Below are 26,231 nucleotides of genomic sequence, written 5' to 3'. Positions count from 1 at the left end.
CTGCGATTGTCTTAAGTTATTGCATAGTAAAATAAACCATAAAAGCATTGAATAAGTAAGAGTAAGTGTACGTATCTACGATACGCTCCATAACGTTCTTAAAATCCATTGTACTTAATTTGTGACTTTAAATTAATATATTCAAGGATTATTTTACTTTGACGCTGTCACGACGAATGTCATTGAATACGAATACGATCAATGGAATAACTTTTAGACAATCGGGGGCAAATTATCGATTAAAAGTAGGTGGCTAGACTTATAATTATCGAATAATATTAATAAGTCAAGCCGGTTGGGTTCACTTGGTCCCGTGGCCTAAGAAATACACGGTTTTTCGTTACTTCAACTTTTACGAGAAAGAGAGATGAGAGAGAGACCGTTATCAAATTTTAGACATTAGCGCTTGCGAGCTGAATTGCACTTTATTGCATCGTAACAAAAGTCTCTATTTATTCAAATGCCATTGCAGAGTGATTATTCTGTACCTGGAATATACTATTATGTTTTCTGTGGCTTATAATAGATATAGCTTCTATAGTTTAATTCACTTGAAAGTATAATATTTCTGCCATTAGCCATTAACAAAGCTTTCTTCAAAAGACAAACAACCTTTTTCTTGCAATAAATCTATACGGTGCTGCTGCAAGTCTGGTGCGAACATTATTTTCTTTGTTTCTTAGAAATCAGAGTAGAACTGACCTATTGACCTACCGCTATCACTACTCTGTGGCACAAGGTAAACCAGTGTATTTCCCTGTTGTGATGCAGTCTTTTGTTTCCCTTTCGCTCACTGATTTCTTTTCTTTTTTTTCTCCGATTAGTCGCTTTTGTCCCCGACTTCTTATTGTTTATTATGAAATCTAATTCCACATCACGGATTAAGGTCTAATTGTGTTATTCTGTAACACACGTTATCTAGCCCTGATGTCGTCGTCGAAATGTATCTTGGGACCTAGATACCGCCGCATTTTGACAGCTGCAGTATGACGATCGCAATTATTACCTCTGATCGGCTAACACTCTCTCACTATTGGCTAAAATGTATTGTACTAGCAAAAATACCATAAATTCGGCCAATCCCATTGAGATTGAAGCAATGCTGACGCAGGTTTTCCGCGGTTTTTTTAACTGACGTACTATGTTTTTCAATAAGTTTTTGACATAAATATTATTTTTAAAAATCATGTTTTAGAACTGCAATATTTTTATCGCAATAATCCAGCAGATTATCTTTAAAGCACATGCAAATAAATATACAGACAGCTGTCCGTCCGTCTGTCTGTCAGCGGGCTATATCTCAAGAACCATAATAGTTAATGAGTTGAAATTTTCCCAGAGTGAGTATTTCTAGTGCCGTTATAATAACCAATAATAAAAAATTCAAAATGGCCGCCATGTAAATTAAAATAAAATAAAAAGTATACACGTATTGTGCGATGTAAGGGAAACTTTTGTGTGCGAGTCTAACTCGAGGTTATTAAACAGGTAGATAGGTACATACAAATCTAAATATATATAAGGAAAAGATGACTTAACTGTCTGACTGACTGACTGTTCTATGAACCCACCGCTCAAACTACTGGACTGAAATTTGGTGCTATTCTGTTGTAAACATCCACTAAGAAAGGATTTTTGAAAATTCAACCCCTTAGGGGGTGAAATAGGGGTTTGAAATTTGTGTAGTCCACGCGGACGAAGTCACGAGCATAAAGCTAGTATAATATATCAAAGAAAGCATTTTGTCGCTGTCTCAGCGTTGACAGCGAGGCTGTGTGGATAGAGAATAGTATCACGGGCCGAGTGAGTGACTTGTACCGCTTATTGTTTTCGTGTAATTAATTTTGTGATTGGTTTAGGGGCGACTATAGACTGTGCGTGTTGCGTGGAGGGTCAGTTTTCCGGTAAATTAGATAAAGGTTTCCCTTTATAGAAATGAAGCGGTCTTTTCACTTTGATTATCTTGGATTTATTTATTTCTGCTTAGATTCTTACTTCTGCTTAGATTTATTTGTATATGAAGACTAGCTGCCCCGGCGAACTTCGCACCGCCTAACAGTCGATTCTTTTTCAGGCAATTTTTTAAATTTTTCTCTCCGTAAGAACCATCCTCGTAGTTCAAGGAATATTATAAAAAAGAATTAGCGAAATCGGTTCAGCTGTTCTCGAGATTTGCGATCAGCAACACATTCAGCGATTCATTTTTATATATAAAGAGGAAGATAAGCACTACCTACCCATAATATTATAAATACAACCACGTCGCAACGGATCGTGATTGGAGGATAAACCAATAAAACACACTTACAATACGCGACCAAAAGTAATGTACATCGGCCTTTAGAATGACATTTCGGCTTTGTAGAGCGTTGTCTCTGTCACCCATACCTATGTGACGTTTTGTCGGTCTCAACGACAGAGACAGTGCTCTACAAGTCACAGGGTCACAGCTGAAAATCAGCGTGATGCATCTCATGCGTGTTGACGCATATGATGCAAGACATTATGCTGAGCTGTACATCCATGCGGGCAGTGGCGTGCACAGAGTTTGAAGCCAGGGTAAGCGTTAGTAAGATAGGCCTTAGATACACCTTATAGAGACCTGCTAAATGGCAGGTCATAAAGAAAAATGAGCACTGGTCATTTCAACTAGGGTAAGGGTAGGTAGGTAGGGTAAGTCATTTCAAGTAGGGTAGGGTACTTTTATGCCTCTATGAATTGCACGCCACTGCATGCGGGGTGGTGTCACAGATGAAAATGTTACATTTGTACTTTGTTTTTATCTGTGACACCAACAACAAATGAATGCATTTTCTTTCTTTCTTCAAATCTGCTATCTCCTTCTAAAGGTCGATGTACATTACTTTCGGCCGCGTACTGTACGCATTTATAATAATAATATCACTAGTAATAATTATAAATTATACCACACTCATATCTCTACATTGTGTAAAATAAAGTCGCTTCCCGCTGTCTGTATGTATGTATGTATGAACGCGTAGATCTTTTAAACTACGCAACGCATTTTAATGCGGTTTTAATAGTTTAATATTAGATTGTGTTAATTAAAAGAATTAAAGGATGTATTTCACTGAGATCAATAGGTAATAGGTATATAATAATTTGACACCACAGTAGTATTACATTGCACCCAAGCGAAGCCGGGGCGGGTCGCTAGTTTATTAGATAAACCTACGATGACGAAAATCCACACTCTGTTTCAGACTTTTGTTGCTTTATATCCAAAAACAAGCCACGCAACATGAAGATAAACACAGAACACGAGGCCTAAGTGGGGCGCAAATGTTTGTTCCCACACTAGCCCGGGCCGAGGGTTTAGCACTGTTTACCGTAATGGTCAAACTAAGCACTGAAACTACTGTTTTCGGCCAAAACAGTCAATAGTTTGATTTGAGTTTGAACATGCTTTGAATAAACTTATTCATGTTCATGATGCCCGTGGGTTTGCCACGTGGATTTAGGTTGTTTGAAAACCCCTTGGGAACTCTTTTATTTTCTGGGACAAAAATTAACCTCTGTCCGCCTCTGGAATGCAACCTGTCTCGGTACCAAATCAAGTACCCTTATTATAAATGCGAAAGTGTGTTTGTTTGTTGGTTTCTTGGTTTGTTAGTTTGTCCTTCAATCTACGTGTTTTTTTGCGTGGGTATAGTTAAAGACCTGGAGAGTGACATAGACTACTTTTTATCCCAGGAAATCAAAGAGTTCCCACGGGATTTTTATAAAACCTAAATCCACGTGTACGAAGTCGCGTGCATCAGCTAGTACCTAGATGGATACATACGGATTTTTATGAATTTCATGAGAACTCTTTACTGAAGCCGTTTTGGTAATAGCAGGGCTGGTCCCTATAGCCAAGCTGGCCAAGGAGCGGGCGAAGCTATTTGAAAGCAGGGAACAGACACCTGCAGAAGTTCGGGAGAATACCCTGACGGAGTGGGAAAGCGAATGGACAGGATTAGGTAAGGGCACCTGGACAAGGGAACTGGTTACAGACCTAAAAAAGTGGCACAAGAGGAAGTATGGAGAGGTAGACCGGTGGCTAACGCAGGCCCTCAGCGGTCACGGGGTGTTTAACACCTACCTTTTCGCAATTGGCAAAGCACCGAGCGAAGACTGCTACTTCTGCGGAGATGAAGACACCCCGAGACACGCAATTTTTGAATGTCCTGGTTGTGCCGATCTAAGGTCAAAAGCGCTAGGATCGACAGACGCGGAGGGTGTGAATGCCCACAACCTTGTAGCGCGCATGCTGTCGAGCGAGGACGCCTGGCAACGATATAGCCAAATGCTGCGGGCTATAATGATAAGAAGAGAAGAGCGGGAAAAAGAAGAAAAGAAGAAGTTAGAAATTTAGGAGGTCAGCACGAAGTAATGCTTACGCAGTTCCGTGCTCACCTTGGTAGACATGGGGAGGTTATTTTAGTCCGTGCGAGTCGGACACACCCTGCCAGCAGGCAGAAGTCCGTAGGGATTTTTTCCTCCCCCGAAGAAAAAAAAAAAAATGAGAACTCTTTAATAGGATCTTGGACTGTTATAATAAAATGATGTGATTAGAATAGAATAACTTGTTTTTATATGTGAATAAAATAATTTATTTATAGAAAACATTTTTGGGCCGTCTCTTGACTCGAACTTGTGACCTTCGCCGAATAAACTACCCACTAGTGACTAGACCAACAAAACAGTTGTATTTGATTCCTAATCTACCGATTTAGAGGTTAGGTTAAGCATAGTGAGACCCCAATTCGTCATCGGTTTAGAACGCAAATGTTTGAACCTGACCTAAATCAATTTAAAAACACCCAGTGGAGATTAAATTTATAACAGAAAAAACTTAAGTTTGGTATTTGCACTTGAATTTTCGATCAAAGGGTTGGTTTGCATATTCATGCCTATTATTACTTTAGGAGCAAAACATGTGGACCTTCCAAAGTCAATCATAAAATTTAAATCCATAATTTTTTTCTTGTCCAAAATTCGTCAATGCTTGCAGAGCAAAGTCTTTGAATATGTGTCTTAATAAATAAATGACTAAAAATGTTTTTATTTAATTAAACTTTTAAAGTTTGGTGCTTTGTTGATAACCACACCTAGTTTACAAATCCATACTTCCATACTATGATTATATTAAGTGCGTAAGCGAGTGCAAAGCGAAATGGCAATCGGGGAGGGAACGCCCCGCAGACCCGCACATCCTCTGCGCTAACCCGGTGCAGGCGAGCGTGGGTGACATGTGGGTGTAGGGGGCGTTCCCCCGCCTCATACCCCTATTGCCATCTCAATCTGTCGCGTACTATAGGTAACATTTCTAGGTAAGAATGATCGTATTCGTAGACACTCGACCACATCACAGTGTACCTAAGTGTGTCCAGTGTACACAGGAAATTCCCGTTCAAATGCCCGAGTGGACACCGCAACTGACGTCTCGCATATATCTGCATTGCAAAGGGATCGCTCTGGTACTACATAGTCTAGTCTTTACTCTTTACTGGTCTCAGGTCTGCTAGTCTCTGTGGAGTGTGATGGTATTTGTAAACGTGATTTACGGTACACTAGGCCGTGTAATTGTCAATATAGCATAGCATTAGGCCCGGTCTCCGTCAAGTGGAGAGGAGAGATGTGTTCATCGACCAATCAGATTTAAGATGACGTGAAAAAATTATCACGTCATCTTTTAAAATTCCGACTTCCTCTCCGCTCCGCTTAGGTGGATACCGCGCCGAACGCTCAGATGGGTGATGCATTTGGCAAGGTCTTGCATGAACTAATACAGCAACACCAAACTTGCCAGAGCATGTTGCCAGTGATGACGTATGGATCCGAGACATGGTCACTAATTACTGTGGGCCTCATAAGAAAGCAAAGAAAATCAAAGAAGAGAAAGGAAAGGAAGAGTCCGACCAAGTCAATGGGAGCCGCTGATTCATTCATTCGCGGCGGCGCAAGACCGTGGCGTGTAAAAGTCCCTACAAGAGAACTATGTCCAGCAGTGGACGTTTGTCGGTTGACGATGATTATGATGATGATAATGACTCTTGAATGCTCTAAAGTGGTGACAAGTAGCGTCACCAATTCAGTTTCAGTTTACATTAAATAAATCTTGACCAAAAAATTCAGTTACTCACTTTATGTTTTCCAATGTTTGTGACAGCACAACCGAGTACCGCTTCTCTTCCCAAGAAGAACGTGTGGTTTCCGATCGGCCTCTCAAAGGCTGGTTCTTCTGGTGAGAATTTCTTAGTTGTCGGTTGAGAATCTGCAACAAGATGAAGATGTAGCATAAGGAGCGGATATTTGCTTCATCACCATGATCAACCCATCGATGGCTCATTACTGAGCACGGATCTTCTCTCAGCTTGAGAAGGAGTTTTTTAACGTAATACCACTTGAAGGGGTATACCACCTATAAAAAAATTGGCTCTTGCTGTTAATGTTCAGAAGGTAGGTACTAAATAACCCTCCTGCATGTTTAGCAGTACGAGGGCGGGCCGTGTATGTCGCATGCTGCATGTTGCACCATACAGATTTGATCTGTTTCAGCGGATTATAGCAAACTAGACTAGATGATGCCCGCGACCTCGTCGAACTATTTTACAAGGCTTTATCAAAAACGTATTCTACTGGACCTCAGAGCCTCAGTTTCCGTGGACTGGGTGGTAGCCGTTTGAAAGCACTCTAATTTGCATAGATGATGTAGCCTCACCGTAAAGGCCTTCCTTGGAAATTAATATTTAACATTTAATTTAGCGAGAAACCTGAACTTATTTACAAGTTAAATTAAGATCATTATCGCGGTGGTGGAAATTAACATATTTTTATGTTGGTTTAATTAAATTATTAAGTTACTAGTTAGTGTCCGCGACTGTGTGTGTTAAAACCCCTATTTTACCTCCTAGAATTTTCAAAAATCCTTTCTTAGCGGATGTCTACGTCATAATAGCTATCTGCATGCCTTTCAGCTAGATCCTTCCAGTACCCGTACTACAAGATTTTACGTCTCACCAAACCAAACCAAATTCGAGAGTCGAAATACTTCCGCGTTACAGTAAACTGGATCTTAAATGCCTTGTTTTAAAGCTCAAGTTTGTCTACACTTCTACAGCCAGCGCTCCAAGCGGAAACATTGCGAAATTAAAATCAGTGGCATTGAATATTTGACTTTCAATTCAAGGCTGTTTAGGTCCATTTTACTGTAACGCGGAAGTATTTCGACTCTCGAATTTGGTTTGGTTTGGTGAGACGTAAAATCTTGTACTACGGGTACAGTAGTTTGAGCTGTGCGTTGATAGAAATTGGCATGCAGAAGATATACCTATGTACGAGTATTATAAGTTATAACGTAGACGTCCGCTAAGAAAGAATTTTTGAAAATTCAATCTCTAAGGCCTAAGCTAGTCTGTAGATCAGTACCCTTATTATAAATGCGAAAATGTGTTTGTTTGTTGGTTTGTTGATTTGTTGGTTTGTCCTTCAATCACGTCGCAACAGTGCAACGGATTGACGTGATTTTTTGCATGGGTATAGATAAAGACCTGGAGAGTGACATAGGCTCCCGGAAAATCAAACAAATGAAATAAGGTTTTTAAAAATCCCGTGGGAACATTTTTAAAAACCTTATTTCACGCGGACGAAGTCACGGGCATCAGCTAGTCAGCTAGTATAACATAAAAGTTATGGACAATATTGAGTTACTTAATAAGATAAGTTCAAATATTTAAAATCCATCTGTTACGCAAGCGAGGCAGCAGGCGTCCGCTAGTACGTTACACAAATATTAGCTTCGCTCGCGCTCCCCTCAGGGAAATGTATGGGCGAATAATTTTGCGTCATTGGGAATATTTTTCCTATGTTTTAATTCCGAGAATATTATATATTCCACGGTCTTTCTTTTTTCTCTCGTTTTCTGCGTATCACTTTCAGTAATAAGTAGAGATGTCTCATGTTATATTGAAATTACGCGCGTCGCTTTCTTTTTCGAATGTCATATTATTATAATAGTTGATTCCTGCGACTTTGTCCGCGTGGATTGATGTTTTTCAAAATTCCCGTGGGAACTATTACTTTTCCGGGATGAAAAGTAGCCTATATTCGCCCCCGGGATTCAAACTAACTATGCGTACCAATCGTCATTTAAAATCGCCGTAAAATGGAAATAGACAGACACACTTTCACATCGAAATATATAAAACGAAAAGCTGACTGACTGACTGATCGATCACTACTCAAACTACTTGACGGATCGGGCTGAAATTTGCCATGCAGATAGCTATTATGACAGACGTCTGCGTCTGCTATAAAAAGAGATTTTAAGAATTCAATGCCGAAGTGGGGAAAATAAGTGTTCGAAATTTGTGTAATCTCAGTCTATGTGTTCCGTTACAATACCTCCTAAACTCCTAAAAGCAGATTGGCAAACTTACAGGTCAAAATTACTTATCGTTATTCTACCTATCAAATCATAAAAATCAGCTAAGTACTTTTTCTGAAAAACAAAGCCACTTCACATACATACATAGTTCCAAATGACAGTAGATGCAGCTTTCAAAATGTTCCTGATACCAAGATAATAATGTCGATATTTCAGCACAAGTTATATAAATAGCCGGCAAGTAACAGAACTTCGACTTTAAAACTCGGTGGTTGTAATAACAAAGGCGGATGGTACAAAGTTATACGGGCATTGGCTGTTTGAGTTCTCGATTTTAAACTTTGATGCTGAGTTGATAAAGTTAGTTATCGATTGGAGTAGACATCCACGAGTAACTGTATTTAGTCAAAAGGTTCCTGGTATATCAGTTTACATGTTGCGAATATTCATGATTCGAAACAAAGTTACTACGTCTCGATGCATTGTTATTCAATAACAATACAAAACAAAGAATTTCATGTTTTTTTATTCTTTTTAGGGTTCTGTATTTCAAAAGGAAAAACCCTTATAGGATCACTTTGTTGTCTGTCTGTCTGTCTGTAGTTTACATTAAGGATTTCAAGTGTGTTTGTCTATTTACCTACAGGTTATTTTGTCTGACTGTCTCGTTTGTAACTTTTAAACGGTCTAAAAAGTAGATTCTGCTGATTAGCCGGCAAAAACCTGAATACATAATTACTTTTCATAAAGCTATTAACAGATTTTCTTATGTTTGTAAAGAAAAGGCCTAACATCCCGCACAAAATTCAATAGATATAATGTAAATAAGTGATAAGTGAACACTTAATAGGCATATGTACAAATCTAAATATATAAAAGGAAAAGGTGACTGACTGACTGACTGACTGACTGACTGACTGACTGACTGACTGACTGACTGACTGACTGATCTATAAACGCACAGCTCAAACCACTGGACGGATCGGGCTGAAATTTGGCATGCAGATAGCTATTATGACGTAGGCATCCGCTAAAAAAGGATTTTTGAAAATTCAACCCCTAAGGGGGTGAAATAGGGGTTTGAAATTTGTGTAGTCCACGCGGACGAAGTCGCGAGCATAAGCTAGTTAGAAATAAGTAGCTAAGTTAAAATGTAAAAGCTGTTTGTGTTGCATTAATTAAAAAAAAAACATAAAATATGATTTTTAATTCAGAAAAAAAAATTGTACAGCTACAAATATAAAAAATAGGCTCGCGACTGGCAGCGGTTTGACAGCTCTAAATTAAATTTAAATCTGTCAAACTGTGTCCTTTTCATATTACATTAGTAAGAAGAGGATGCGAATACTGTAAAATTTAGGTGTGCTCCAGAATTATTACTTTCTACATCGATGGTGTGCTCAGAATCAGTACCAGTGTCATATTAATTTTGACAGCACTTATGGAACACTATTTTACTTTCAAACAGCTTGATACTAGTTTAGTTTAGTTTAATGGTACAACCCTGTTTACTAGGGTAGAAATTGAGAATTTTGTTGATTTTGTTGTAGAGATGTGCAGATTTTCTGGTGTACTGATTGCGAGAAAAAGGCGTTTTATTATTTTAGATACATAGTTTATCGACGTTATATTACATAAAATAAAAATAATAAAATAAAATTCTTTTTTATTCGTATAAACTTTTACAAGCACTTACGAATAGTCGGATGCATCTACCACTAGTTCGGAATGCCTTAAGTAAGAAGAGGATGTGAATACTGTAAAATTTAGGTGTGCTCAGAATTATTAGGTACTTTCTATATCGATGGTGTGCACAGAATCAGTACCAGTGTCATATTCATTTTGACAGCTTTCTAGAACACTATTTTAGTCTAACAGCTCTTCTATTGATACTAATTAGGTCTAGGAAGTGTTTCATGTAACGATATTTTATATGTACAAATATGCACTAATTAACAGCTTTTAATTTTTATAACAGTTTTTTACTTAGATTTTATTAAATTTGTATAACGCGAACTCGCCATCCTCACATAAACTTTAACAGTTTCTAGAGGATGGCGAACTGTTTATTTTAAAATGTATTATTGAAATTTACGTGATCAATAAAAAAAAAATTTAGTTTAGTCTAATGGTAAAACCCTGTTAGTAATCCGTTAAAAGTAGACATCAAAAATGCATTTCGGATGGAACAGTTCTATTTAGGTTATTGATCCGTATTCCGTCGTCTACGACGTGCGGGCATTAGCATTCGGTGACAGGTGCAAACCGGCCCCGCGTCACTCTCGTCGCGCCTCGTCTTACAGCCTTCGCTCCACGATAAAAGGCTTTTATTGAAAAGGATTTTTTTTATTCTGTTAACCCTTGGCTGCGATCTCACCTGACGGTATGTGATGATACAGTCTAAGGATGGAAGCGGGTTAACTTGGAAGGGGTATGGCAGTTTCATAAAACCCCTGATCGGTTTCTACACGACATCGTATCGGAATTAAATCGATCTGCCGGTAGGGTGGTAACTAGCCACGACCGAAGCCTCCCACCAGACCAGATCAGAGAAAATTTCGATATTTTCGGATAGAACAGTTCCCTTTAGGTTATTGATCCGTATTCCATCTTTCACGACGAGCGGCCATTAGCATTCGGTGAAAGGTGCAAACCGGTCCCGCGTCACATTCTCGTCGCGCCTCGTCTTACACCCGTCGCTCCACAATAAAAGGCTTTTATTGAATAGGTTTTTTTTTAAATTCTGTTCTGCAGTCAAAGATGAAAGCGGGCTAACTTGGAAGGAGTATGGCATGGCAATTCGCATTCTCGTCGCCTCGTCTTTTTTTATCCCGATACAAGTTAACCCTTGACTGCAATCTCACCTGCTGGTAAGTGATGATGCAGTCTAAAATGGAAGCGGGCTTATCCGGAACGCTAAATCACCTGGTGGCACGGTTTTGCCGGTAGGATGGTAACTAGCCACGACCGAAGCCTCCCATTAGACCAGACCAGAGAAAATTTCGATATTTTTGGATGGAATAGTTCTATTTAGGTTATTGAATAGAATAGAATAGAATAGAATGTTTTTTTATTCATGTAAACTTTTTAAAAGTGCTTATGAATAGTCAGGTTTAATTTACCACTGGTTCGGAATGCCGTCCTACCGAGAAGAACCAGCAAGAAACTCGGCGGTTGCTCTTTTTAATTTTTCAATTTACAATGTTATTATACCGTACTATACAAGCCATTGCAGCTCCGTGCATTGCTGGAGCGAGTCAAATCCAAGCTTTTTTATCGTTTACATAGTCTGCGACTGTATAATATGCTTTTTTTAGGAGCATACTTTACATTGATCCGTATTCCGTTGTCCACGTGACAGGTGCAACTGGCCCCGCGTCACTCTCGTCGCCTCGCCTTACAGTCCCTTACACCCGTCGCTCCACGATAAAAGGCTTTTATTGAATAGGAAATAAAAACTTTTAACATTGAAAAATGTATTTTTTATCGATTTTGAATAAAAGCTTTTTTCAGCGAACGTGCGACATAGCTATTTTGTATATCGTTGTTGTCGGACCGATTGAGAGTCAAAGTGTGAATGCGATGTCAAAAAAAATGATGCCTGCGACTACGTCGATGTGAATTTAGGTTTTTTAAAGTCCCGTAGGAACTTTTTGATTTTCCGAGACAAAAACGATTATCTACTTTTTGCTGCTACTTTGTGCACAATAAGCTAACTCTGTAGGTACATGTAAAAAGTTTAATTGCATGGGCCGTGTAAAAGGTAGCAGACAGACATATCTACTTTCGCATTGATTATATTAGTATGGATGGATATACTCTTACCACTGGGGTTGTATTGTAATACAACTAAAAGTTCTTCTCGATAGAAAAAGTAAATAAAAAACCAGCCAAGTGCGAGTCAGGCTCGACCATCGAGGGTTCCGTACTATAGTCATATTTTTTCGACATTTTGCACGATAATTCAAAAACTATGATGCATAAAAATAAATAAAAATCTGTTTTAGAATGCACAAGTGAAGCCCTTTCATATGATACCCCACTTGATATCTTACTTCGAAAATTGAAAATCCTAATTATTAGTTTATGAAGACAATTTTTTTTGTGTGAGATGATAACCACAAATTCACAGTTTTCAGATTTTTCCCCTAATGTCAGCTATAAGACCTACCTACCTGCCAAATTTCATGATTCTAGGTCAACGGGAAGTACCCTGTAGGTTTCTTGAAAGACAGACAGACAGACAGACAGACAACAAAGTGATCCTATAAGGGTTCCGTTTTTCCTTTTGGGGTACGGAACCCTAAAAACACCTAAGTAGGCGGGTATATACTTAGAAGTGATGTAATAATAGAAAGAAATAGAAATGTAATAATTTAAAATTCAGACTACGTTTTAAGCACTATACTGAACAAAATAAAAGTGTTTATTCATCAATAAAGAATTGATCAGCATTTGAGCGTGAGAGCTAAACGATCGGCGACAGGTGCTGCAAATCAGCCTTATGTCACTGTGTTGTGTCCTTTATTTTCCTTTGCTTTGTGAATTCATTAAACTTTTAGAGCTATAGCAAGAAACTGCTTTATGCCAAGGATTGATTTTTAGGGTTCCGTACCTCAAAAGGAAAAACGGAACCCTTATAGGATCACTTTGTTGTCTGTCTGTCTGTCAAGAAACCTACAGGGTACTTCCCGTTGACCTAGAATCATGAAATTTGGCAGGTAGGTAGATCTTATAGCTGATATTTGGGGAAAAATCTGAAAACCGTAAATTTAGGGTTAGATCACACAAAAAAAATTAAATTGTAATCATGCAGTAATAATTAGTAATTTTCAACTTTCGAAGTGAGATAACTATATCAAGTGGGGTATCCATATGAAAGATCTTCACCTGTACATTCTAAAACAGATTTTTATTTATTTTTATGCGTCATAGTTTTTGAATTATCGTGCAAAATGTCGAACAAATACAACTGTAGTACGGAACCCTCATTGCGCGAGCCTGACTCGCACTTGGCCGGTTTTTTTTATCATTCTACAGTGGATTTCAAAGTTTGAGCAGGTGGTCCGATTTCCGCCGATTCATTGTCGTCTACCGTAGCGTGTGTTCACTCATAGTCGTATGTTCTCTTCGTTAAAAATCGGATCTAGTCAGCGAGACTTTTTTTTTTAATAGAGATAGCGAGCAAACGAGCAGGCGGGTCACCTGATGTTAAGTGATTACCGCCGCCCATGAACATTTGCAGCACCAGAGGAACCGCCGAAGCGTTGCCGGCCTTTTAGGAATCTGTTGGTCCGCCCCTTGAATAACCCCATGTTGTACTTTACTCGCACTTCGATTTTATCAAAGAAAGAGTTTTTTTTAAACTTCATATTGTTTTCTATTTTCGCCCACTATAATCAGACTATTTAAACTAATATTAACGGTCGTCTAAAATTCAAAATTGTAACGATGATAATTTTTTTTATATTGAAAATATTACCTACATCAAAACTTAAAAATAGCCTTATCATGATGTGCATGTATGCCTCTCTTTTCGAGAGTTACCTACATTTTTGTTCCGTTTACCATGGAGACCCTGGGGCCATGGAGTCTTAGTGCAAAAAAAAATTTACGAGACATTTCACCGCCAAATAGCCTCATCTGGTGACAGAAGGGCTGACTAATTTTTTGCGCAGTGGATCAGCCTGGATGTCTAGCGCGGAAATGCAGCCAGTATTCTTGGCACCATTCCACGTGGGCATGATTTGTATAGTAATTAGATAAGGCTAACTTTAAGTTTCATTGTAAAAATTTCATTAGAAAAAATCTTTATTGCATATCTGTTTACTTACTAAATGATTTTTAAAAACGTTTCTAAACTTATGTTATACTAAAACAACTTGATCAAACTAAAACATTAAATCGCAACAACTAAGCTGAAAATTGGTTTAAAATTCCAAAGTAGTTGAACCAAGTTGAAATAGATTTATTACTAGTTTGAAAACTATTGATCCTAGAGTCCAAACTCCGAAGTGTCCCAAACAAGTTAGAAACACCCATTAGCACACAGTGTCAGGTGCAGGTGCTAAGTTTTTAACGTTATGCATATTCGTTTAATAACTTTAAGTAATATTATAATGTTTTGAAACTTTTTACTGAGTTTAAAACTAATAATTATGAGAAACTAGATGATACCCGCGACTTCGTCCGCGTGGATTTCTTAAAAATCCCGTGGGAACTCTTTCATTTTCCGGGATAATAAGTCCTTCCCCGGGATGTAAGCTAACTCTGTACCAAATTTCATCAAAATCGGTTGAAACATCGGCAGGTAGGTAGACCTTATAGCTGACATTTGGGGAAAAAATCTGAAAACCGTGAATTTAGGGTTGGATCACACAAAAAAAAATTAAATTGTGGTCATGAACTAATAATTAGTATTTTCAACTTTCGAAGTGAGTGACTATACCAAGTGGGGTATCATATGAAAGGTCTTCACCTGTACATTCTAAAACAGATTTTTATTTATTTTTATGCATCATATTTTTTGAATTATCGTGCAAAATGTCGAAAAAATACGACTGTAGTACGGAACCCTCATTGCGCGAGCCTGACTCGCACTTGGCCGGGTTTTTTTTCAATAAGCTGTATCATCTCAGTAAAGTCAATTAGGCAAATGGTGTCATTGATTTTCTGAACACTTAAAGAAACGCGGCCGTTCCGGTAATATTCACGCCGAAGTGGATATTATATCAACCATCTGGCGCTGTAAGTATGCAATTTAATACGGGTCACTAGGTTCAGGAGTGGCAGAGCGGTTACAATATTAGTATTTTACCTACTCAAAGGGTTTAGGCTTCATTACGGCTATCTCCGCCACCGCTCCAAATTTTTCGTAAGTCCGTTTAGTCGCACGGTAGCGCGCTCGTCACCCATACCGCGCACTTTGGCTGCGCTCAACGCGCTGCTGAAGGAGTCCCCTCGCTGTGACATATTTGCTGACAAATGGGCTGACCTCATGGGTCAGATCTTGCACTTTGTGAAAATTTACAATTTTGCTTTTTAAAATTTATAATTTTAACAATTTTTGTAAGTATGTTTATGTTAGTTTGTACTCGTAGTTTAATTAGTGTAATTGGCTTTATGGCCGTTCTAATTAAATAATAAATAAATAATAATAATAATAATTTATCATGATCATGACCACCCATCGCAGACTCAATGCAGAGCACGGGTCTCCTCTCAGAGTGAGAAGGTTTTGGCCATAGTCTACCAGCATTACAAATCAGCTGACTGGGATGGTCTCCGCGAATTCTACGCCTCATATCCATGGGGGCAGCTTTGTTTTTCCGTAAATGACCCCAACATCTGTGCTGTGGCCGTTGCTGACGCTATACTCCAAGGTATGGATTGCTTCATCCCCAACTCTTTAATACCCACCGGTGAGCGAGCACAGAAATGGTTTAACGGGACCTGTAAGAGGGCTGCAAACCTTAAGCAATCCTCTTACCGATCCTGGTTATCAGCACAACGCAACAATGAACCAAATACCGCCATCCTGAAAAAACAATTTAATGCTGCCTCTAGATCCTACAAAAATGCCATTGCCAGGGCAAAATTCAAGCATGTCGACAGAATTGGACAGAGACTAGTCGCAATGCCATCTGGTTCCCGCGCGTTCTGGTCGCTGGCAAAAGCCATTCAAGGCAACTTCTGTCGTTCCTCGTTTCCACCTTTGCGCAAACCGGATGATACACTGGCCCACACCGCCAAAGAGAAAGCCGAAATTCTAGGCACACTATTTGCTGCCAATTCAACGCTTGATGACGGGGGGAGAACACCGCCTACCATCCCGCGGTGTCAAAGCTCGCTGCGTGACATACGCTTTACCCAAACAGCTGTGCGTAAGGCACTCCTCTCTCTCGACGTCAATAAAGCGAGTGGGCCGGACGGTATTCCTGCGGTTGTGCTCAAAATATGTGCTCCTGAGCTGACACCCGTCCTGACTCGTCTGTTCCGTCTGTCTTACTCCTCCGGCACAGTTCCATCTTCGTGGAAGACTGCCTTAGTTCACCCTATTCCGAAGAAAGGCAATCATTCGGACCCCTCAAATTATCGACCTATCGCGATTACCTCCCTCCTGTCCAAAGTCATGGAGCAAATCATAAACGCCCAGCTGCTGGGATATCTTGAGGAGCACCAGCTGATCAGTGATCGTCAATACGGTTTTCGCCACGGCCGATCAGCTGGTGATCTTCTTATTTATCTCACGCACCGCTGGGCGGAAGCCATTGACAGCAAGGGAGAGGCTCTGGCGGTCAGTCTTGATATTGCAAAAGCCTTTGATAGGGTTTGGCATGAGGCACTTCTATCGAAACTACCATCTTACGGACTACCAGTGAAGCTGTGTAATTGGGTCGCCAGTTTCCTTGACGGTCGCAGCATCAAGGTCGCTGTCGACGGTTTTTGCTCGGAACTCAAACCCATCAATGCTGGCGTCCCTCAGGGCTCGGTGCTATCGCCCACACTGTTCATCCTGCATATCAATGACATGTTGCATCACAACAACATCCATTGCTATGCGGATGACAGTACGGGTGATGCCCTGTACAAAGGACATACACAGCTTTCTCGCGCAGTGCTGGAGGAGTGTAGAGCCAAACTTGTGTCTGACATAGAAACCTGCCTAGGTAAAGTGTCAGAATGGGGCGCACAAAACCTAGTGCAATTTAACCCAACTAAAACACAGGTTTGCGCGTTTTCCGCCAAGAAGTCCCCTTTTACACTGCCTCTTCTCTTTCAGAGCACTCCCCTCACACCTTCCAACAGCATTGGGATCCTTGGAGTCCACATTTCGAGCGAGGTTCAATTCCGCGATCATTTGGAAAGCAAGGCCAAATTAGCCTCCAAAAAGCTTGGGGTGCTCAACAGAGCAAAGCGGTACTTCGCGCCCGAGCATAGGCTCCTACTCTATAAGGCGCAAGTCCGCCCTCACATGGAGTACTGCTCCCACCTTTGGGCTGGAGCACCCCAGTACCAACTCCTTCCATTTGATCGGATCCAAAGGCGGGCTGTTCGACTTGTGGACGATCCCAAACTAACCGCCTCGTTGGAAAGCCTGGAGCACCGCAGAGACGTTAGCTCTCTATGCGTGTTCTATCGCCTGTATAATGGGGAGTGCTCTGAAGAGCTTTTTGACCTCATTCCACCCTCTTTTTTCTACAACCGCACCGCGCGCCACCGTAAGGAATTTCACCCTCACCATCTGGGTGTCTGGTGCACTTCGACCGTCCGCTGCGCCAGATCCTTCTTTCCACGCACGTGCAAACTGTGGAACCAACTCCCATCGGCGGTGTTCCCACTAGATTATAACATGGGGTTATTCAAGGGGCGGACCAACAAATTCCTAAAAGGCCGGCAACGCATCGGCGGCTCCTCTGGTGCTGCAAATGTTCATGGGCGGCGGTAATCACTTAACATCAGGTGACCCGCCTGCTCGCTTGCTCGCTATATCTATTAAAAAAAAAAAAAAAAAAAAAAAAAAAACGCTGGCCATGTGAGGATTGGTAGACTTCACACACCTTTGAGAACATTATGGAAAACTCTCAGGCATGCAGGTTTCCTGATGATGTTTTCCTTCACCGTTAAAGCAAGTGATAGTTAATTATTTAAAACGCACATAACTCCGAAATGTTAGAGGTGTGTGCCCGGGATCGAACCCCCGACTTCCGATTAAAGGCGGGCGTCCTAACCACTAGACTATCACAGCTAGTTATACAGAATACATTATGTTTAATTTGTTTTTGTTTTATTAAATTTTTCCACCGCGAAAGATTTAGGTGTTTGCAAAATATACATAAAATAGGTTTACGTTTCGTAAATTTTAGTCATACTTTAAATAAATGTGGAATCCTAAACTCCCAGCTCTAAAATGAATATTCCATCGAACATCTGGCGCCGTAAGTATTCAATTTGATCTAGGTCACCTGTTTCACTACTGAAAAGGTTATAAGGGAAAGATAGGGCGCTTTACAATACGGCTTCGAAAATATTTTAAAAGTAAATATTATGAAAAGGGACACGGCAAAACATTCTAAATCATCATAATATTTTCAATGTATATTCGCATGTTTTTAGGGTTCCGTACCACAAAAGGAAAAACGGAACCCTTATAAGATCACTTTGTTGTCTGTCTGTCTGTCTGTCTATCTGTCGGTCTTGCAAGAAATTTCAAGTTGACCTAGAATCATAAAATTTGGTAGATAGGTAGGTCTAATAGCAGACATTAGGGGAAAAATCTGAAAACCTCGAATTTGCATCACATTTACAAAAATTTAAATTGTGTTCATGAACTAAAAATTAGTATTTTAAATTTTCGAAGTGAGAAAACTACACCAAGTGGGGTATCATATGAAAGGGTGCATTCTAAAACAGATGTTAATTTACTAATGCATCATAGTTTTAGAATTATCGTGCAAAATGTCGAAAAAAAAAACTGTAGTATGGAGCCCTCGTTGCGCGAGCCTGACTCGCACTTGGCCGGGTTTTTTTACTGCTGAGCACGGGTTTTCTCTTAAAATAAGAAATGTCTATTTTAATCCCTTAGGGGGATGAATGTTCCAAAATCCTTTTTTAGTGGCTTTCAAAATAGCTATCTGCATTCTAAATATCAGCCCAATTCGTCCTGTAGTTCGAGCTGTGCGTTGATAGGTCATTGGGTCATTCAGTCAGTCAGTCACCTTTTCCTTTTATATATTTGGATAGAATATAGCACTCAGGGATAATGATGGCTATCTGACAGCTTAAAACGTACATAACGCCAAAAAGTTAGAGACGCGTGCTTGGGATGGAACCTTGAACTTCCCAAATACTAGAAGTCTGACATCTTAACCACTAGACCAATGAGGCTGTTATATTATCTCTAAATATATTATAAAAGGAAAAGGTGACTGACTTACTTATCTATCAACGCACAGCTCAAACTACTGGACGGATCGGGCTGAAATTTGGCATACATGAAATTTGAGTAGGCATCCGCTAAGAAAGGATTTTTGAAAATTCAACCCCTAAGGGGGTGGAATAGTGGTTTAAAATTTGTGTAGTCTACGCGGACGAAGTCGCGGGCATGAGCTAGTGGAGGTATAAAACATTTAACGAGTCATCGGATTCATACACTTTTAATCTAATTGTAATAATACGACGGCATACGATCGGTTTTGTGCGAAATTATAATATGAATTAATGTCAAGTAAATATATAATTCAAAGTTTATACATATATTATACGCAATGGGGTATTCAATATTCATATCCCCTTATTATTACTATTTGTTTAGGACGTTTAATACAATACGATGTATGCTTGATAACTTCGTCGTTTATAATGTACCTAATGTTTGACCTTTAATCTTATATTATATTATATATTATATATTATAAATATATAAAAAGAAAAGGTGACTGACTGACTGACTGACTGACTGATCTATCAACGCACAGCTCAAACTACTGGACGGATCGCGCTGAAATTCGGCATGCAGATAGCTATTATGACGTAGGCATCCGTTAAGAAAGGATTTTTCAAAATTCAACCCCTAAAGGGGTAAAATAGGGGTTTGAAGTTTGTATGGTCCACGCGGACGAAGTCGCGAGCATAAGCTAGTCACCCTAAGACCATGCGTTTAAAATAATAATAAATAATGTCCGATGAATGTTAACAAAATTCTTTGAATGATAACCATCTACAGTCCAAGTGCTCAGTCATCGTTAATGAAGGAAAAATAAAAATTATAGAAATAGAAATGGCTGGAACCGGCAAGCGGTGCAAGTAGCTATTTTTTACAGAAATCTTTACATATTTTTTTTTTACAAAAATCGCAAACAAGCAGGCAGGTCACAGTTCCCTAAGTGATCACCGCCGCCCCTGTACATTTTCAGCGCCAGAGGAACCACCAATGTGTTGCTTGCCTTTCAGGAATCTGTTGATCCGCGCTTAATGGTAAGGTAACCGTCTGTTACGCGGACCTAGACTACAACATCAGTTGCCTTGAATGACTAACTTGTGATTGGATGGATAAAAATACATTTTTTTTAAACAAGTAAAGATGTAATAGTTACCTAAAATATGATTAAAAAATGAGTAATATTATGTACTAGCAAATGCCCGCGACTTCGTCCGCGTACTGGTTTCACATGAGATCTGAAATTTTCCCTCTGCAAAAGGCCTCACTTATCTACTCACTCAGTCTCACCTTAAGACACGGAACCCAGAATACCTAAATGCCAATTTTCATATCTCTAACTTCAAAAACGTAGGATTTTAATATAACCCTTCCACCCCCATTTTACTCCCTTAGGGGTGGAATTTAGTTAGATCCTTTCTAATCTGATACCTACCCCCTAGAAATAGCCTACATTTCAAATTTCAAGTAAAAATAACAATTGTTAAAACTTTTCTATAAAAACATTGCCCCCCTATTTTACCACCCTTAAGGGGGAAATTTCCCAAATTGAATTATACAGATTTTTATTATTTAAAGCTAATAACCTAAATGTCGATTTTCACGTCTCTAACTCCAATAACATAGGACTTTCATACAACCTTCGCACCCTTAGGGGGGGAATTTTTCAAAACCGTTTCTTAGCTGACACCTACGTCCTAGAAAGAACCTACCTTCCAAATTTCAAGTTTGTAGGCTTTTTAGTTTCTGAGATTTCGTGATTAGTCAGTCAGCCAGTCAGTCAGTGAGTGAGTGGTATTTCACTTTTATATATTTAGATTTAGAACAGTCTTACAATTGTAAGTCTTCTTGGTGCCCTGGTTTACATATACTTAGAACAATAATAAGACGTTGTTAAATACTAAGTATGTCATGTACCTATTATATTATTAACTGTGCCATGTTTCAATTAACTCATAACTAGGACTCTCACAGCTAAGCAAGAGGATAAATTTATCAGAGCTTATGAAAAAATATTCAATAGTCTTTTATGTTATTTACTTGGATTTAAGTTTTTGAAAAATTCCATGAGAACTCTTTGATGTTCTAGGATAAAAAATTAGAGTAATGGGGCCCCTATGATCTTGACAGATTAGGTACCTACTATTTTCTTAGAAAAGAAAGTAGATAATAATCGCCGAGTGTCGGATACAAGTCATTCTTGACTAGTTAACAATCTCTATCGTGTTTGTTTGAGAGGACCTTTTTGACCTTCGATTTTATCGAAAGAAATATATTTTTGGTACTTAATAAAATGTCGGTCGGTCGGTTATAGTATGGCGATCTGGCAGGGATTAGTGGGCCCCTATCGATTTTGGGCCCTGGGCATGTGCCTTGAGTGCCCAGTGGGAAAAAGGGCCCTGGGTACAATAAAAAACCACAGAATACAGACATTAATTTATGCAGCGTGTCTGAAAAATTTCATTGAGACAAAGCCATACTTATAACACTACTCTGTTTGAATTGCGGGTTAACAAAATAGACTTACCTTTTAACGCCATAGTAGGCAGCAAAGCCAGAGCCTGCAGCATGGACCAAAAACAAGATCGCTCGCTCCTCATTCCGCCCACATAAACTATTCACACGGCATCATCCCAAACAGTACATTTTGTGTCCGCGCTCACTCGTGCATTCATTAATATCACTAGATGGTTCATTTATTTTTGCTTTGGGTTCATTTATTTTTATACTTAGGTCGATTTTGGGACTAATGTATCATTCTAACGTTTGTGATTTCTTTATACTTAAAAGAACTGATACTGAAATTAAATAGAAACAGCTGTCTACTAATATTGTAGAAGGTATGCAATACTATGTGCATATTACTATTTATAATGTATATATTATGTAATAGTATTTTCGTGTGTAAAAACATTTTACTCATACATACATACATACATACATTACATTTTTGACGACCTCCCTGGCGCAGTGATGAGCGCTGTGGTCTTAATAGTGGGAGGTCCCGGGTTCGATTCCTAGCAGGGGTTTGGAATTTTATAATTTCTAAATTTATGTCTTGGTCTGGTGGGAGGCTTTGGCCGTGGCTAGTTACCACCCTACCGGCAAAGCCGTGCCCCCAAGCGATTTAGCGTTTCGGTACGATGCCGTGTAGAAACCAAAGGGGTATGGGTTTAATAAAAAAAAAAAACTGCCGTACCCCTTCCAGGTTAGCCCGCTATCATCTTAGACTGCATCATCACTTACCACCAGGTGAGATTGCAGTCAAGGGCTAACTTGTAAATATATAGGTGCGGATACCGACAAATATTTATCAATATTCCTGTGATCTTTGATATATTGGAATAGTAAGCAGCCTGTTTATCTCCAGGATACCAGCTATCTCTGTACTAAATTTCGTCAAAATCAGTTCAGTGGATGAAAAATAACCGGCGGATACACATTTGTATTTGTAATATGAGTATGGAAGTATGGACGTTACTTTATTAATTAGAAATTCCGAACAAGACAACCTTATCTTTAAAAAATCTAACAAAATAAACAGACCGCTTTATGAATTTTATTATGAGCCCATGGGATTCATTAATTTCAAGATTATACAATTAGTGTACACATTTTAGAGTAGAAGAGAACAATAAAAGCGAACAATAAATACACTGAATTAAGCCGAAAATAAAATGAAATGAATAATATTGCAGCGATTCCAATCATTGTTTCAGTTCGATTGGATTGATTGTAGCCAATTAGTTTGTTTCCGTTCCCTTTTTAATAACCAATCCATTGTTCGATTGCAAAACGTTACCAATATTTATAATCTCCCTCGTATGGATGCAAATAATTGTATGAAAAAGGCTTAACTCATACTTGAATGAATACAATGAAATGGAAAATATTTATTTCATAGACTAGCTTATGGCGTTTATCAATCAAGGCTGTATAAAAATCAGTTCAAAAAGCAAATTCTATCGTGAAGAATCAGAAAAATCACGAGTCTCTAGCTAGAATAGGCTTAATTAATATTAATCGCCATTAATTATGTTCGGATAATTGGAGAGTGCGAAAAATCACTATTCTATATTATTTCAGTGACATAAAATCATAATTTGTGTTACGATGATTATATCTACAGTGTCATGCATTATATTATATCAGATGTACGTGAAAAACAGTCATGCTTTCGTAACAAGAAAGAAATTGTCATTAAAAATTCTTCTTTGTCAGCTTTAAAATGTAAATCTAGCAAATAAAATCGATACTCGACTCAATCGTTTTTCTTTTGAATAATAAATTAGAAAAAGAAAAGCTCTCAAACAATAGCAAGACAATAAATTATTCTAAAATCGACGTTGTTCCAATATTGTGATGTGTGCTTCGTTTCACTTTACCAAAGGATATCAACCGTTAAATCAAGCATGTCATTCAGCACGAAAGTAAACCACTCAAATCATTTCCTTTATTCACTAAACATCGCAACAAGTCACGATTAGGTTCATACACGAATGTAGCCACTATCGGGTTCAGGCACGTCCGAACCGCTCCAGGCCCCGTAGCACACTGGTCCCGCCGTAGCACACAGCTACGTACCAGCTACACCGCGGCTACGTAACGTCGCATGAAAAGGTTACGCTCAAACGTTTAAACCTTGCGCCTTTTGCATGAATAGGGAGTACGAATGTGTTTTGTTTCCTTTTCCCGGTGTTCTATTTTTGAAAACAAAGAGTGTTTGGATTCCCTTACGTAAAGGCTATTTGTATTTTTTTTAATATGCCGCAGGGGAGACGAGCTGTGTTATAAGACGACTCAGGCATTCATCCGCTTTGTCGACTCTTGAATAATTTAAGACAGTTTTAAAATGTTACGCCGCTTTTATTTCGTACTGAACTCTTGATAATCCATCTTCTTACCCTTATCTGATTTATATCGGTACTAGTGTATGTCCGCGACTTGGTCCGCGTGGACTACACAAATCTCTAACATCTATTTTACCTCTTTAGAGTCTTATTTTCAAAAATTATTTTTAGTCGATGTCTACGTTATAATCGCTATCTGAACGCCAAATTTCAGCCCAATTCGTCCAGTAGTTTGAGCTGTGCGCCGAAAGATCAGTCAGTCATTCACCTTTTTCTTTTATATATTTACGTCCGCGTGGACCACACCAATTTCAAACCCCTATTTCACTCTTTAGAGGTTGAATTTTCAAAAGTCCTTTCTTAGCGGATGCCTACGTCATAATAGCTATCTTCATACCAAATTTTAGCCCGATCCGTCAAATATATTGAGCTGTGCGTTGATAGATCAGTCAGTCAGCCAGTCAGTCAGTCAGTCAGTCACCTTTTCCTTTTATATATTTAGATTTTGTGGATGATTTGATTTTGATGATGATGATGATGAAACATTATTAAATACACCCAGATATTCTACAGGTTTCCAGGTTTCTGCGCCAACGTTTATACATTAAGTTAAGTACACACTAGGGCGGCAGATAAATGGACTAGGATTGCGCAATCCGTGGTTAGTTTGATTAATAACCGGCTTCAAGAAACCTGCGTGGATCCCTCTCGAGTGGAAATACCATTTATTGTCGAAATTAATGTGGGTAAGATTAAAACTAAGATGGTATAAGTCCCGCAAATTGCTATTGCGCTGGAACCATGTCTCATTAACATCGAAATGACGTCATTTTGACGTCAGCCCAAATAAAAATATACCATCAGCTCGAAACTTCAGTCTAATGCTGACGTCACTAAAATGGCGGCCACGCGCATTAGTGATTTGCGGGACTTATACTATAACATTAATTATTTTTTACTAGCTGATGCCCGCGACTTCGCTAGCGGGGTTTTAGGTTTTTTTAATCCCGTGGGAACTCTTTGAATTTCCAGGAGAAAAAGTAGCCTATGCTGCCTATGCCCATCCCCGGGATATAAGCTGACTCTAAACAAAATTTTATCAAAATCGTGAAAAGGAAGGATTTTTTTTCCAAACCTTAATTTACGCTACATACTGTAGCCGCGGGCATCATCTCATCATCATCATTCATCATCAACCAATAGACGTCCACTGCTGGACATAGGTCTCTTGTAGGGACTTCCACACGCCACAGTCTTGCGCCGCCTGTATCCAGCGGCTCCCTGCGACTCGTCTGATGTCGTCCGTCCACCTAGTGGGGGGTCTTCGAACGCTGCGTCTTCCGGTGCGAGATCGCCATTCCAGCACCTTGGGACCCCAACGTCTATCGGTTGTACGAACTATGTGCCCTGCCCATTGCCACTTCAGCTTCGCAACCCGTTGAGCTATGTCGGTTACTCTAGTTCTCCTACGGATCTCCTCATTTCTGTTTTGATCACGTAGAGAAACTCCGAGCATAGCTCTCTCACTCACTCACTCAGCAGGCGATGGAGAGAGCTATGCTTGGGCATCATCTAGTTACACTATATTTCGGATGATGGTATAACTGAAAATTAAATGAAGTTTTAAGTTAAAGTTATAAGCGAATGCACAGAGACGTCGCAAATGGCGACATTAATTTTTATGCTTGGTATTTAGAGAAGCATATTTTTCCACGTAAGAAAAACGTTTATACATTAAGCTTAGTACACACTAGGGTCGTGGATGAATGAGCAAGATTTGCGCGCTCTTGTGGTGTGATTAATGATCGCTCTCAGAAACCCGTGGATCCACTTAAGGGGACACGTCGTTTGTTGTCCAAATACATTTACGATTAAGACGAGACTGTCCGACGAACATATTTCATCTTTTTTAGGGTTCCGTACCTCAAAAGGAAAAACGGAACCCTTATAATATAGGGGTTCCGTTTATCCTTTTGACGTAATCATAATATTATTATGATCACTTTGTTGTCTGTATGTCTGTGTCGGTCTATCAAGACACCTACAGGGT

General features: G+C 39.3%; 1 protein-coding gene across 2 annotated transcripts in view; it reads right to left on the bottom strand.

Annotated features, from left to right (window-relative positions):
- The window catches only part of LOC117990312 (lachesin-like), a 64,598-nt gene extending 40,726 nt beyond the window's left edge, over nucleotides 1-23,872 (bottom strand). The window contains exons 1-3 of one of the 2 annotated variants that reach the window (XM_034977776.2): nucleotides 23,717-23,872; nucleotides 21,859-22,129; nucleotides 6,150-6,280 (exon numbers count right to left, since the gene is read on the bottom strand). In XM_034977776.2, coding sequence (XP_034833667.1) covers nucleotides 6,150-6,280; nucleotides 21,859-21,931 — 204 coding nt within the window. In that variant the 5' untranslated portion in view covers nucleotides 21,932-22,129; nucleotides 23,717-23,872. The remainder of the gene's footprint in view (nucleotides 1-6,149; nucleotides 6,281-21,858; nucleotides 22,130-23,716) is intronic. The other variant, XM_069504198.1, reaches the window with a different exon arrangement.
- Nucleotides 23,873-26,231: the final 2,359 nt, after the last annotated feature.

This window comes from Maniola hyperantus, chromosome 17 (assembly GCF_902806685.2).
Source record: "Maniola hyperantus chromosome 17, iAphHyp1.2, whole genome shotgun sequence".
In the NCBI taxonomy this organism is placed as follows: Eukaryota; Metazoa; Arthropoda; class Insecta; order Lepidoptera; family Nymphalidae; genus Maniola; species Maniola hyperantus.
This window is presented reverse-complemented; position numbering and strand designations above follow the sequence as displayed.